General features: G+C 39.6%; 1 protein-coding gene across 2 annotated transcripts in view; it reads right to left on the bottom strand.

Annotated features, from left to right (window-relative positions):
- Positions 1-14,667, bottom strand: part of JAG2 (jagged canonical Notch ligand 2) — a 68,287-nt gene that overhangs the window by 21,229 nt on the left and 32,391 nt on the right. For both annotated transcript variants that reach the window (XM_085580879.1, XM_021554481.4), the window contains exons 4-8: positions 14,304-14,558; positions 13,278-13,338; positions 2,612-2,742; positions 2,102-2,221; positions 97-210 (exon numbers count right to left, since the gene is read on the bottom strand). In XM_085580879.1, coding sequence (XP_085437005.1) covers positions 97-210; positions 2,102-2,221; positions 2,612-2,742; positions 13,278-13,338; positions 14,304-14,558 — 681 coding nt within the window. The remainder of the gene's footprint in view (positions 1-96; positions 211-2,101; positions 2,222-2,611; positions 2,743-13,277; positions 13,339-14,303; positions 14,559-14,667) is intronic.

The raw sequence follows: 14,667 nt of genomic DNA on the forward strand, positions 1-14,667 counted from the left end.
AAGATTACCACCAAATTCCAAACCCACAGAGTGTGTTATCACCAAGCATCCACCCTTCCAACCCAGCAGGTCAGTCACCAGCAAACCCATACCCACCAATAGCACATGTTGGTCCACTCCACCCCGACGGGCAGTGACACTTGAAGCCTGACGAAATTTCGTGACAAATTCCACCATTAGCACAGGGATTAGATACACAAGCATGCTCAGCTGGGGAGAAAGAAGGAAAGAAATTCTTGCTAAATACTCTTCCAGTGCCAGTTAAGGAGAACTTGTGGTTTAAAGTAACCAAGAGAAATAACAATGGACAGATATCAGTACAGAAGTTTGGAGCCTTCCTCTCCCACCTGCAGAGAGTTAAGATTTCCAGGAGAAAAAAGAAGCAGGATTTCACTGAAGATGTATCATCCTTCCCACCTAATGACTAGAAAACCTAAGCACAGCTTCAATTTCAATGCCCCAGCAAAGTTCCCCACTAACACTCTGCTTCCAGCCATGCACTTCCACCTCCAGAGCACTCTAGCATTTTTTTTAAATTCAATGAGAAAAAACAGATCTGCTGTATGCAGAGGTCTGAACAGTTGTAATAGTTTAAGGTCTGTTTAGCTTCATTCTAGCACTGCTCCTTGCAAACAGCAGGGAATAGAGAGGTGCTTACAGGCTGTGATACTGCTTGTCACTCCATGTAGGGCTGTAACAGTGGCAGAGGATGCAAAAAACCATCAGGTTGAGGAGGGACAAACTTTTTGTAACTTCTTTTTTGGTAACTTCCCCTCTCAGAAGCCAAGGAAGCTTTTTAGTACCAGTACCTAAAGCAGCTCACACACCAACCTACTGTTAAAAATCACTGTAGATCTCAGTAAGTACATGACTCTTTTTCACTGCCTCCTCACCAAAAAGACAAGCTACTCCCCCACACAGCTTTCAGGGCAAGCTATGGCAAGATTTCATCCATTTTAGCCTAAACTTTACATCATTACCATGCATTACAGCTGAAGCAGAATTCAAGTTTTGATGGTATCTTTAATACCACATAGAGCTTTAAGAAGTTCAAAGATCTGCATAACTGATTAACTCTGAAAACCTTCTGCTAATAGTTTAGTGAACTTAAGGCCAAGCAGTGAAGTGAGGAAAAAATTGGCTCTTTCCACCTAAAATTTTAGCTATCAAGGAACAGCAAAATTCATAGCTAGAAGCCGTGAATATCACATTTCAAAAAAAGGATTTAACAATGCATCACGACAAAGAAACAGAACACCCAACTAGCCACTAAATATGAGAGAACTAGAAACTGCACACTGTCCATTTACCTCCAAAGTGAGAATAATCAAAAAGTCTCCAGAGATCAAAACTGTCCCCAGAACATTTCAGTCTTTGTGTAACATATACAGATAGAAAAAAGCAACATGCTATCTTTGTACTGTGGCTGAGATAGGAAGCAGTTTTTCAAGACACAGATCTGTTAGGCTCAAGTCAAAGCCATACTTCATCACAAATGTGGTTTAAATGTTCTTCTCCATTTTGCCAATAGGCACAAGAAGACACTTGTTGCTCAGACTGCTCAGGGTGACTTTAAGATGGTTTGAGCACATTTCCGTAGTAGTTAACATTTCATTATGAATCCAAATATATTAGAAAACCCACATTAAACTATTAAGTTTCAGTTGATAAAAAAAGATAGTCAACATATTCAGCCAACTAAAAATAGGCCAAAGCCCCACACTGGAGCAGAAACTGAAGTGTCCATCACTTCCATCTTTCTAAGTCCCCAGCTTGGAAAAGATGCATGCTTGCCAGCAAGCCAGAAGACAAGAAAATGGGCAGCAGGGAGCAAGGCAACAGGGAAAGCCACATGTCTAACCTATTTCATGAGACTACAGCTCAACTGCATATTTGGATTAAGGAAGAGAAGTCAAAGGGAAGAAATAGCCTCAGTCTTATCTAAAGGGAAACTGGTGCAGCATTTCTGTTGTCTTTGGTGATTTTTGGAACAGCCAGGCTCAGGCCCCAGAAAGGAGAGCTGGAGCATATCCCCAGTGAAATGCAGGAGTGCCTAGGGCCGTTGCAGATCTCCCAGGAGAGATGCACTATCCCAAAGTACCGATTTCGCAGTTCTTGCCCGAGTAGCCGTCGGGGCAGGCACAGCGATACTCATCCGGCTCCGTGTTCATGCAGGTGCCGCCGTTCAGGCACGGGTGGTGATTCCCACAGTAGTTCAGATCTGCACAGAGAGAAGGCTCAGTCAGCAGGGAACACAGACCCCACCATTTCAGTCCCTAGTCAGACACACAGATGCCTTTCAGGCTCGAACATCCTTCACCCACATCATCCCCATATCCAGTGGCTAGCCTGCGATCTGGTAACTATCCACAGAACAGGGAAGAAGGAACAAGAGACAATGGCAAGAGTTAGAAGAGTCAGGACAATTCCAAGCCTTTTGTCTTGAACTTCCTATACTTCTGATGCCTAGGCACCATCTGCCACATAAGAATTAAGGCACAGAAACACTCGGGTAGTTGCACACTAGCAGAAAAAAAAAAAAAAGGGGTTAATGAGTTATCAGTTAATCATGCAACTTAACTTATTTTTCCTGTACATTAATGTTAAGTACCTTTGTTACAGAGCAGGCCACCCCAGTTGGTTTCACAATTACACTGCCATGGTTCATTACAGCTCCCATGAGCACAGCCTGGGTAGCGGACACACTCATCACAGAACTGTCCTTGCCAACCATAATGACACCTAAGATGTAAGTTCACATGTTAAAAGTTAGCAACATGATGCTTCATTATCAGCATTACATGTATTTACAACACTACACTTACCGTTCTCAAGTACAAGGTCAACTGTTCAATGTGCAACAGATAACAAAACTTTATCCTGTTTAGAAGGGACACAACTAGTCCTGTTGAGCATCCTCACAGGAACTCATCCTGCTTAAATGTCTTACACACAATGGCAACAAACACCACCAAGCTCTACACGTTATGAGAACTGGACATAAATTAGTTGTTCTTTCACAAGAAGTCCCATCTTCACATAATCATCTCACACTAGGACAAAACTTGTGATTGATACAAGAAAGCCAAAATTGATTTTCAGAAGGAGACTGCTGGCTTACTGCATTGATCACCACAGTGTTTTTCTGTGAAGAGAGATTTCAAGATAATAACTAATTTGCTCTGAAGTGCTACACCCTTAAAAGACCAGGGCAACCAGAAATGCAGCAGTCTTGACAATTTTCTCAAGGCTTGGCTTCTCAAGAAAACCTTTTTTCAAACATTTATTCTGATATATCCTTAGTGTTCTCTACTGGCACTATGGAAAAAGTACTCTTTGGAGAAAGGAGGAGTGAGAACAGAAATAAAAGCCATTAATAATTCATTTGGTTTGGAGTTGAATTTTTCCCCCAAGATTTCTTCTGGGACCAGTATCTTTATGTTAATCTGTATCAGAACTCTGCTAAAAGAAGCAACTGTTTATGCTACAGGGAAATATTAAAATCTGAACTAATAAAGAGGGGGGGAAGGGCATAGGCTAATGATTTTTTAAAACATATTTATATTTCACACATATTTTAAGTACCAAGAAATAGTAAGCTTGCTCTTTTGGGCCAACAAAATAAATTTTCTGCCTGATAAGAGTGTATTTCTTATACAGAATTCAGAAAACATACTAGCAACAAAGAGATCACACCGAGTGAGTTGGGCACATGCACAACAGTGCAGCCCTATTGCCTAGAGGAAAAAAAAGCATTAGAAATGAAACTACATTTTTTAGATTTGACACTACCATTCTATTAGCCACATGATTTAAATAGTATAAAAGAGCAGAAAATAAATTAAGTCTTTGGGGGGACAGTGAGAGAAGACAAGGAAGAGAAGCATAAATGAGGAGTCTTGGTTCCTTGTGAAATAATCCCCTTCCACTGTTTCAGTAAGCTGGATCAATCCCCAGAGGAACAGAACAAGCTGTGCTGGCAGCACAGAATTTAAATCCTTACTGTTTACATTGGCAGTAAGGAATCTAGATGCAGAATGTCTGCAAGACCATTCTTTTCATACGAAGTTCTAGAACGACTTTGAGCTCCTGCCCTGAAAAGCTCCAAGATCTCCAAGGGGAGCCTCAGCTGAGCACCCAGCCCAGGGGCCTCGACTGCTCCTCTGAGCAGGGCTGGCAGAAGCCTGGAGAACACTTTTATTTTAGAAGCCTCTTTCTTTGGCTGCAGCAGCAGCAGCAAGAGGAAACAAATACTGCTCTTGCTAAATTTGATCTCTTCCTTCCTCCTCAAGGACAGAAAAATCTTTTCAGAGGATGGTAATAATAAAAAAAGCATCGCAACTCACTTTACTGGCCCCAACCCAAATCTTCATCCATGCCAAACCTGGCACTACTGCCAGTGATTCACCATGACTATCCCAGCCAGAGCCAACTCCCCACCCACATAACAACAAGCATTTTCAAGAGCTGAAAGTCTGCATCACAAAGCAAATAATCAAAGTAACTCAAGTTATTCTCTATAGCCCATGGATAACAAGTTTCTTTGTCTAACACTGCAGCAGTACTTAAGAGTGCAAAAAAAAATACAGCCACCTTCTAGAACTTGAAGGCATCTTAAGCACCTACTTGAGTTTGTAGGTATGCTTGATGACATTAAAAATTACTTCAGCAGAAAAAAAGTTGCTGCTTTTTCATGATCTTCAACACAGTCAAAATTTACTGTTGAAGTTACCACCAAGCCTGAGGGAAATAATTCCTAGAGGCTAAAAGCAGTCCAAAAGAACACAATGTTTACAAGTCAAAAGGTTACTATGTGGTAAGCTGATCAGCCCTTCAGTTTACAAGGAAGAGTAAATTAGGATTTCCTCTTGAACAGGAAGTCTGGTCGCATCCTACATTAACAGGTGTTAGAGCAGCATTAATTCCACTTCCTTCTGAAAAGTTAATGCTGATATGGATCTTAGCCCACCCTGAGAGCAAGATGGGATTAATAAAGGTAAACCAACCCAGAAATAAGTATGTTCTATGTAGGTATGGGTATGTCATTTATGACAAATATCACGAAAAAAGACAAAGAGGAAAATGATTAATGATTCACTATGAGAAGCTCAAATAGTACAAACACAAACTTAACATCATTTAGGAAAAAAAAACCAAAAAAATTCCAACCAGCATTACTTTTCAAGTACCAACCACTTGTGTAAAAGTCAAAAGGAAACAGCCAGTGCAGCTAATAGTGGGCTGAAGTTACTTCTTCCCTGCCCTCCCATCCCAGTCAAGAATCAACTAAATTGCAATTATAAATTTTTCACATGTGACAGAATAAGAAAGCCAAATATAGAGAATCTATAAGGATTCTCATTGTTCAACAGACAAAGAAAATTCTTATTGGAATCAAGATTCTACTTCCTCTGTCCTTCCCCTCTGCTGACTTCATCAGCTCAAAGTTGTCTTCACAATCCAGCACATGCAAAACAAAATCAGACCTGGCTTAATCTTAGCCCTTGCTGGGTTATTAGCAGTACAAAAAAGCTACCATAAATAGATTGTTACAGTTTAGTAACTTCCTGATGGAAGCCTGAAGCACAGGCATCTGCTCCCAAACTAAAGCATCCCTTTGGATCACAACTAACACAGAGTGTAATAGGGAGAGAAGAACAGTGGTTGGTATCTTAAAACCAACAACTTAGAAAACAGATCTAGTAATTCTTCAGGCACACTTTACAGCTTCCATTTTTCTTAGATGAGAGTTTGGTGGCAATAGAAAAATGAGAATTCAAACAAAAGACTGGAGTTAACATTAGCAAAAATTCTAGCCAAGCCTTCAATCATCAGATTAGAAAAACTGCAACTGTGCAGAAAAAAAACATTGCTGTCATCGACAAGCAGAAAAAGCCACAATAATTCAGCTCAGTGGGGCTTCAAATAGCTAAATTTCAGGATAAAGGACTTTTAAAGTCCATTTAAAGTAGTAAATTTAACATCGGGGAATGTATAAAAGCACTCATCACTACACACAATTCAAACTTTGAACTCAGGTAACAGTTACATGTGTACTCAGAGGCAGTGGAAAGTGGGGGGGAAAAACCATGAAACAGAACATTTGGGGGTTTTACTTTTCCTAAAAAACAAAGAAAAACAAAGTTTATCAAGTCTAATAAAAGATTTTCTGCAGAAATATGCTTTCATTCTGTTATTCTGGAAGAGATATAATTAAAGAAAAAGATGACAGTTGCCTTTGCTTTCCTCTGAGGAAGTTTGTTATAATTATTTAATAAGAGCTGGACTGAAACTGAACACCTCCAAATCAGATGGAACTATTTAGATGAGTCTAATTAGACTTCCTTGAGCAAAGAGGGGACCAGATGACGCTGGAAATGTTGTCCAGACTCCATACATCTATGTCAAATCCTACAGTGGCAATTATAGAAGTGATGTGGAAAGGTGAAGAGATGTACTCAGATCCTGATGGTCTGTGAACCATGGCACCTCAGCACCTTAAATGATTAACTTCTCCTTATCCAAAAGGTGCCTCTGCCACCAACAGCAGAAAGTCAGGTGCCCCTGATGGTCAGCTTAAACTAAACTCTTTTGTATTATCTTCATACATGGTTTATTCTCCTGGTTATTTGACAGTCCTGATCCTTCTTGCAGTAAGTTCAGCTGAGAATTCATATTGCACATCTCATCTAATGACTACTCTGTGCTGGTTAACCTTAAAAAAAAAGCTCTGAGTGAGAGGATACCTAAATTAATTCTGTTCTACACCTACTTACAGAGCTTTGTCAGCACTTCATGCATAAATACACCTAAACCACCAAGTCAATGCAAGAATATGGGGCCTAAAAATAAATTCTAAAAAATCTTAGGGAGGTTGTAGGCAGTGTGGTTTGAACCTTTAAATATCACAGGTTACACCTTATTGATGTATTGCACATCATACAAAGAGTGAAGAGAACATCACTGTGAGGTATTCATACACCTTTTTATAAGCAGACTTTTTGGAAGAAATCTCTCCCAATCATGTTTCAAGTGGAAGCTGGGGCCACAACACTCAATACAGGAAAACAAAGCAAAACAGCAACATTAAGAGCAGAAGCAAAATGCATCATTCAGGGGTGGGGGAGAAATAGCCCACTTAAATAGAAAACCACTAAATTTTCTAGTGACGTGAACAGGATGGTGTTGCATAGGCCAGAACAATAGCTTTATATTAGTTATTTACTTAAAATAACCATAAGAAAGTCTGTTTAAACTTTTAGGAGATTACTTGTTGCACAGCAGGCAGCAATATTGTCCAGCTGTTAGATCCTACAATTCTGAGCATCTGGCTTCAATGTTAATAAGCAGTACTCATTCACTAAAACTCGTCACAGAAACACTTTACCCACTTTCCTATCTTCAAAATAGGCAAGATAATTTTGTGAATAGCAAAGGAAAACATACTCATTAATGAGCTCAAATTATTTAATTACCTGAAAGCTTATCTTTTCCTCTCACTCCCAGCATTCTTATCACATCAAAAGATACCAACCTTTCTCTCCTCTAATAAAGGAAGTTATTGAAAGCTAACAGTCTCATTCCAATGCTACACAGAGTTTTTGAGAACAAGTTAAAAGAGGGGATGGTTCAAAAGTTTTTAGCCAAAACATTGCTCAGTTAACTTACATAAGTGCTCTAAGGGCGTGCCTGTATTTGCATTAGTTCACACCAGGAACATGCTTTTTACGTGAACTGCCTGATCATTCCTGTTGATGGTGTGTTAGTTCACATCACAGAGCTGTTTTGGAACAAAGGAATTGGATTCCTCTTAGGTTAAACTAAGGTAACATCAGACAATGTATGCCAAGAGCACACCCAATGTGTTCCAGATGCAAACAGGCATTCAGGCCACAAGAACAGACTAGAGAGTCTAACATTTAAAGTCCTGAAGTGTTTGGAGTGTGATACCGAGTTCTCTGTGCTGCTTTGATCTACTGTTCTAGTTCAGCTGCACTCCCCACACTGCTGTAGACACAAGTTCAAGCACTACATGTTTTTACTTCCTGCACACCCACTCACATCTCCTGGATGCAGATCCACCTTTAGGATACATTCTATACCCTCCATCCCACTCATGCAGAGCATGCCTCAGTTCCTTGACCAATAAAGAAGCAAAACATGAGATTCTTTGTCTAACTTAAGGTGTCTACTACTTGTGAAACACTTGCCAACATTCCCTAAGGACTCACCAGTAGGACTTTAAAAAAAAAAAAAAAGGCAAAAAAAAAGCACACTGGTTGTAACAACAGGCAAGAGAACTCAACATGATTAATGACAGCAGTGGTAAGAATTACACAAGATCTTTGAGACCTGAAGCTGTGATAGCACATCTTACAGCAAACAAGAGACAGAAGATGCCCCAGTCCTGATACCAAGTGCAGGGCCAAACAGCAGCCTCACACTTCTTAGGGATCATGGGCAGTCCAGCATTGCTGGAATTGAACTGGTCAGGTGTCAAAGCAGTTAAGCACACTGCTCAAAGTTTTTTTTCTAGTTTACTGCTCATAGCAGCCTATGAGATTTCTCAATATTCCTTTCTGAAACACCTGTGGAAGATCCCCATCTCTTACTTTCTCCCAGTTTTCAGAAGCAGGAGTTTTATTTCCTTCTTTCTTTCAGTTCTCTATGACCTTTTGCTAGTCCTCTAAAGTCTTTCGATAGTAATCTGTTTTGAAAAACCTCATCAGCTCACTTTATAACCAAGAATGAATTTACAAGAATCCAGCTGCTGAGTTTTTTTAAATCAAAACTTTAGACAGAGTTCCCCAGTATTGATGTTAAATATGTTATCCACCCAACCATGACAAAACCTCAACTGAGACATCAGTGATACTGGATCGCCTCTGAGATGTCTAAGATTTAACAAAGACTCTCTAGAACACTTTTTACACCACCAATACTCCTGGGTAGTTGCAGCTCATTTTGCAGCTCCAGCTTTTCTCCATCTCTAAAGGAAGTAATGGATAACAGTTGAGGAGCAGGGTGTGGCCCATAATGTGACAGATGAAGGGAGCAAAACCACTTGGGAGATGCCCACAGCCCTTGCAGGCACTGCATGACTGCTGAAGGGGAATACGAGGACTACAAAAGGCATGGCACTGGACAGAAAGCTTGAGAAAACTTTTTCAACAGGGCAAAGATAAGGTACACATTTAAACAAAACCAAGCAAACATAAAATTACCAAAACTGTAAAACTAAAATTGTCATATATAGCTCTTGAACAAGTCAGTTCAAAGCATCCAAACCTTATTTTAAAAGTTTTTAAAAACAGTACACTTGCTTTGTCCACATTGTACAGAATTCACATTAGAGTACTACTAATGATCCCATTTAGAATTAATTTCAGTTAGTCTGCACACTCTAAAGAAATTTTCTTATCAGCTACAGAAAGTAAAACTGGCATTTCCCAGGACAAAACCTAGCTCTTATCATGGCTCCAGCACCCAAGCTGAGCAGCATTAGGGATTCAACTCCTTTTGTTTTACTTTAGATGAGAAACCAACATCCAAAAGCAATGGGAAAAGTAGAAAGACTTCTGAAAATACCATCATCCTGTCAGGGCTATGACAATGTAAGCCAGATGAGGCGTATCTGGACCTCAACCAAAGCCATACCACTCTGGATAACAAGGAAGTGAAAGATTGAGCTGTTAAGCCTAGTGACAGTTTATGAGTGGTACCAAACATACCCAGGTCAGCAGTTTTAATCAAGGAAAGAGACTGTCACTGGTAGTTTCTTTACACTCAACTCTGCTAATTTCATGAGGTCATTGAACCCAAGCCAGATATGAGCCATTAGAGCAAACTTCATTCTCCTCTAGACAGCTTAATGGAATTTAACAAAGTACTTGAAATGATGCAAAACACCACCACAAAAAGTACCAGCATCAAGGCTCTGCAATGTTGTGTCTTTGATAATCCCTCCTACTTCTTTGGCCTGATGAAATCAATTACAAAAAAGACCAACTAGCCTGCCACTACAGACCAAAGTTTATTGTCTTTCTTTATGGGTAAAGACTGGTTTATTTTCTCTTCAGGATGGTGGCATTCTTCCATCCCTGAGAGACTCAGCTAAGTTGCTTTTGCTTTCCTCAAGGATGTATTTTTTATCTTTATTCAGGAATTTTTTTTTTTTTTTTGCTGAATTGCCTCCACAATGACAAAAACACATCACAGGAACCCAGCTACACCACAAATTCATTTTCTACACGAGGTCATTTTGAGACATCCCTACCTAATTTCCATTTTGAAGGAAACTCAGCAGAAGAAATGGAGGAACATCTCAACACTGTAACTTTCTCAAAGCAAATGGGTGCATGAACTTGACCAAGAGATGATGCACATCCAGAACCAGTGACACAGCCTTTATTAACAATCTGAGCTCATTTAGCTACTTCTGATTTTAGTGAAACTTTTAATCTGAGAATGGCTCTAACCTATATTAGAACATAAAAGCTGGAGGATAGAGCTTTTCTTGAGACCTTGGTTGAAGCCTTGGAGCTTCTGTTTAAATTACCTCCATGTTCAAGCAAATTGAAGATGGAAGCCATTTTTCAGCTTTTCTATTTACTAACAGCACTGCAAGTTTTGGCAATTAAGTAGTTTTCAGCACCAGCTGGTTCCCAACTACCTCACACCCATGTTTTTTCTCACATTTCCATTTTCTGTCTGAATTAAAAAAGGACATTGTTTTCACCTGTTAAAATACAGTGGCAGCTGTCCAGAAACCAGGATGAAGGAATCTAGATTAAAATTCAATAGCATCAAACGTAGCAGTTTCTTTTAAATAACAGCTTCCCTTGTACTGCTGAAGACAAAGGTGATGTCTGTAAGCTTTGTCTATTTTTAGGTCAGCATCATTTTTCTACAGAAATTATTATCCATTTTGGCTAAAAGCAACATTTCCAATATATTCTAATAACTGTGACAGTACAGTTTGAAGGCACAAATTAAAGCTTGTGTGTGAATATACTCAAGCTACCAAATCACCATTAAAGAGATAGCTAAGAACTTTCTGCAATATTACAAAGTGTGGCCACACAAAAGAAAGTCACTGTTCTCCTTCAGTTTGCTGATCACAGTTCTGACTTGAGCAGGAAGGCATCAAGAAACAAGGTAAGCTGCACACAATCCACTATTCCTTCCCTCAGTACTTTCTTTCAGGTGAGAGAATCCACTCATCACAATAGTGAGATACCTGGACAGAGTTCTTCAGCAGACTCAGGGTTATTTTTGTGAGTTCAGTTTAGCTGGACAGGTTGCAAGAGAACACCTGGATTTATAACCCCAGATCCCATCAGCTCCAGGCTGCAAAGAAAGGCTTTGCCATGTGAAGCACCTATTGACAGCCACCTTGAAAAGGTAACAGCACCCAGCCTCTCAGCTTGGAAGATTTTATATTTCCTTCTTGAAACCTACCTCTTCCTCTCCAGCTTCTGCCTTCTCAGATACAGCTGGTATCACAGAGAAATGGAAGTTGAAAAAGAAACCACACCAACCCCTTGCACCCACCCCCATCTAAGAAAAAAACCCCAACCAAAGGTACTACTTGGTATTTGTTTAAATCTGTTTCTTTTACATATTTAGTCAAAGACTTCTTACATTCAAAAAGCAAATATTCACAGGCTCCTAGGATGCTACTTTGACACCTACAGGACACTAGAAACCCTTAGATGAATCAAAATTCATTAAAACAGGCTCTCAAAGGGAACAAATGCATTCTTGGAAGGCTCAAGGGAAGGAGTGTTTCTTCTTCAGGCAGAAATGATACTGGCCCAGCTCTCAACCACCATCTCTATTTGTAACAAGAAATGTCCTACAGCAGTAGGAGTACCCAATACTTGAAATCACAAGGAAGATACTTAGTGATATAGAAAAATCACAACTTTTTTACACAAAAAGGAAGCCATCATTTAACATGCTCCTTAAAAAAAAAATCTTTTATATAGCTTGAGAAGTGAAACCTCATACAAACTGAAGCACTGCACTTGAAATTTACACTCCTCAGTCAGACCAGAGGGCTACAACACAACAAACCTTCCAAGAAGTCAGCAGCATCTGATGGAAGTCTCAGGGCAGGAAAAAACCACTCTGTGCTGCAATGATTTAAGGTTTGCCTTGTTATCTGCCATCCCTCAATGTTAAAAACATGAGGATCTGCAGCAAGATGGGACTTGTCTGCATGTCACCTACCACAGCTCATGAACTGGCATCTCAACCCCAGTTTAAGCCTAAACCCAGCTAAGCTGGACTATCTGCACCCCATTTCTGCCACTTCTGTGGAGGCTGTAGTAGTCAGAAGGATGAAGCCAAATTGCCTTAAACTGTCACAGCTTGTCCCAAAGTGGTATTTGTCAGCTCTCAGGGGTTCTGGCAGCCACAGCTCAGTTTCACATCATTCCAATCAAGCAGGTTCAGCACAGCTCAGTAAGGAAGCACCGTGTGAATCCACCCTTACAATGGTACATACCACTCTGACCACAGATAAACTCAACAATTTACACAGGATCCCAAACTTGCAAGTGGACCTGTCCCACCTCTTCAACAGTGTAAAAATAACACTCACTTCCCCTTGACCTACTACATTGAATGCCTGAACCTTTACAGGAAAACAATCAACTGCCCTCACTATCACAGTCTACTTAAGCTGCATCAAAAAGTTAAGGGAACATTTCACTCAATTCTCTCATATTTAGAGACCAAAAGAATTTACCTGGGGGAGAATGTTTAGGCTGGGGTTGGTACTGTATCTCTATTATTACCAAAACTTTTTTGTTCTTGGAACAGCAACATTTACTATATTTTGGTGATCAAAATGTATACTGAGTGCTCTAGGAGTGTGAGCATTTCGTTATCTAACAGTCCAAAGAGCAAGCTTTCCCTTTCCATTTGAGAGAAACAAATATATAGAGATTAAAACTCCTAAATATTTTGAAAATAATCATAATAAAAATATTGATTTTTCTCATTTGATAAAGGCACAGTTTTGAACTACATTAAGCAAAGCTGTTTAGTCATATATAGGCAAAAATACCATAGCATCACAAAACAGTTCAGAATATATGCAGTTCGTACACATATGACATCTACTTCAAGTCCATTTCCATCCATGTTCTTGTACAGAATTTTTTCCATTTTAAAATAGACGTATTAAAAAGTAGCAATATACATGGAGGACACTTGAGAGATCTGTGCTTCCCCCCAAAAAAATAAGATACTCAAGCATGCAGACTTACTTGCATTCCCCAGGTACACTGCAGCCCCCATGGAGCAAATTACATCCTTGTTTACACACAGCTGTAGACACAAAAAGATTTGGGCATCAGTCTGGGCAGCCAGGTATCCACTGGTACAGCAGCAATCTGGAACTCTTCAGGCAGGACTCCTGCCATTTAGCCTGTCTGTTATCTGTGCAAAGTACATTGCCTTCTGCCATGTTCCCACAGTTGTTCTTTCCAGACACTTATTTCACAGAACACAGCACCATTACAGCCAAAAAGCTTTGCAGCAGGAGTGTCAGCACTCAAACTTTTATGAAATACAGTTGTTTTTAAAATCTGGTATAAGACTGGTATTATTCTGGAAATCCCGAACTTTAAATGACCAAACTTTAAGTGACACATAACCTAGTGTAAGCTGTAAAAAACAGTCCTCCCCATCATTAACAAGCTTTTTACTGAAAAGGAACAGAAAACAAAACTAAAAAGCCCTCAGCAGAAAGAAGAGTATGCAAAATAATTTTACCACTAATTACTGAAGGTAAAATGCAAAGAGATTTGATTGAGTAGTACATGAAAAGACATGACTACACTTCTATTCCCATTAAGAGCTATCAAAAAGCTTTCAGCTTTGCACACATTACACTTAAAACTGTTTAATTTGTAGAAACAGTGTTATGGATGCATTTTTACAGGATTGAAGTCTACTGTGTAAGTGATGATATCACTTCAATAACATCTTACATTTACAGATGCAATGCATCATTTTGCTTTGAAGGAGCACCATCATTGAATAAAGTCAATTAGTAAAAGATGAACACTGGATTTGTTTGGGTATGTCCACAGCACACACCAGAAGCAACACTGTATCTGGTGCTCCACTTTTCACTGAGTATGTTTTATTTAAATATTTGTATTAAAAGGACAAATCCTCTAAGCCCTAAAATCAATATGCTACTGCATTGACACCACAGAAATACCTAGTGAAGTTTACACCTCTTCTACATACACCAGGGCTAATCCAAGACAAAGAAAACATACTACCTTGTTTGCATTCTTCTCCCATCCAACCTTCCATGCAGGCTTTGTTTCCATTTTGATCACATGTGTAGTGACCAACAAAGTCATCTCGAGGGCCACAGAACTTGTTGCACAGAGCACTGTAGTAATTTTCATCACATTTCACCCTTATTTGCACTTCAAAGTGGGCAACAGGACCATTAATTTGTAGGGTCTTCCATCGATCTTCTGGGTTGATCATGCCAGCATGTGCCACTCGCTCTATCAACAAGTTTTCACCTTTTTGGAAAGGAAGGTAAATTCAACAGGGGTTAAAGTTTGATACCACACAAGGACATATGGAATCCAATCAGAAGTACCCAACTGGTTAAGGGAAAACCAAGAAAAT

This window comes from Lonchura striata, chromosome 5 (genome assembly GCF_050655825.1).
Source record: "Lonchura striata isolate lonStrDom1 chromosome 5, ASM5065582v1, whole genome shotgun sequence".
NCBI classification, from domain to species: Eukaryota; Metazoa; Chordata; class Aves; order Passeriformes; family Estrildidae; genus Lonchura; species Lonchura striata.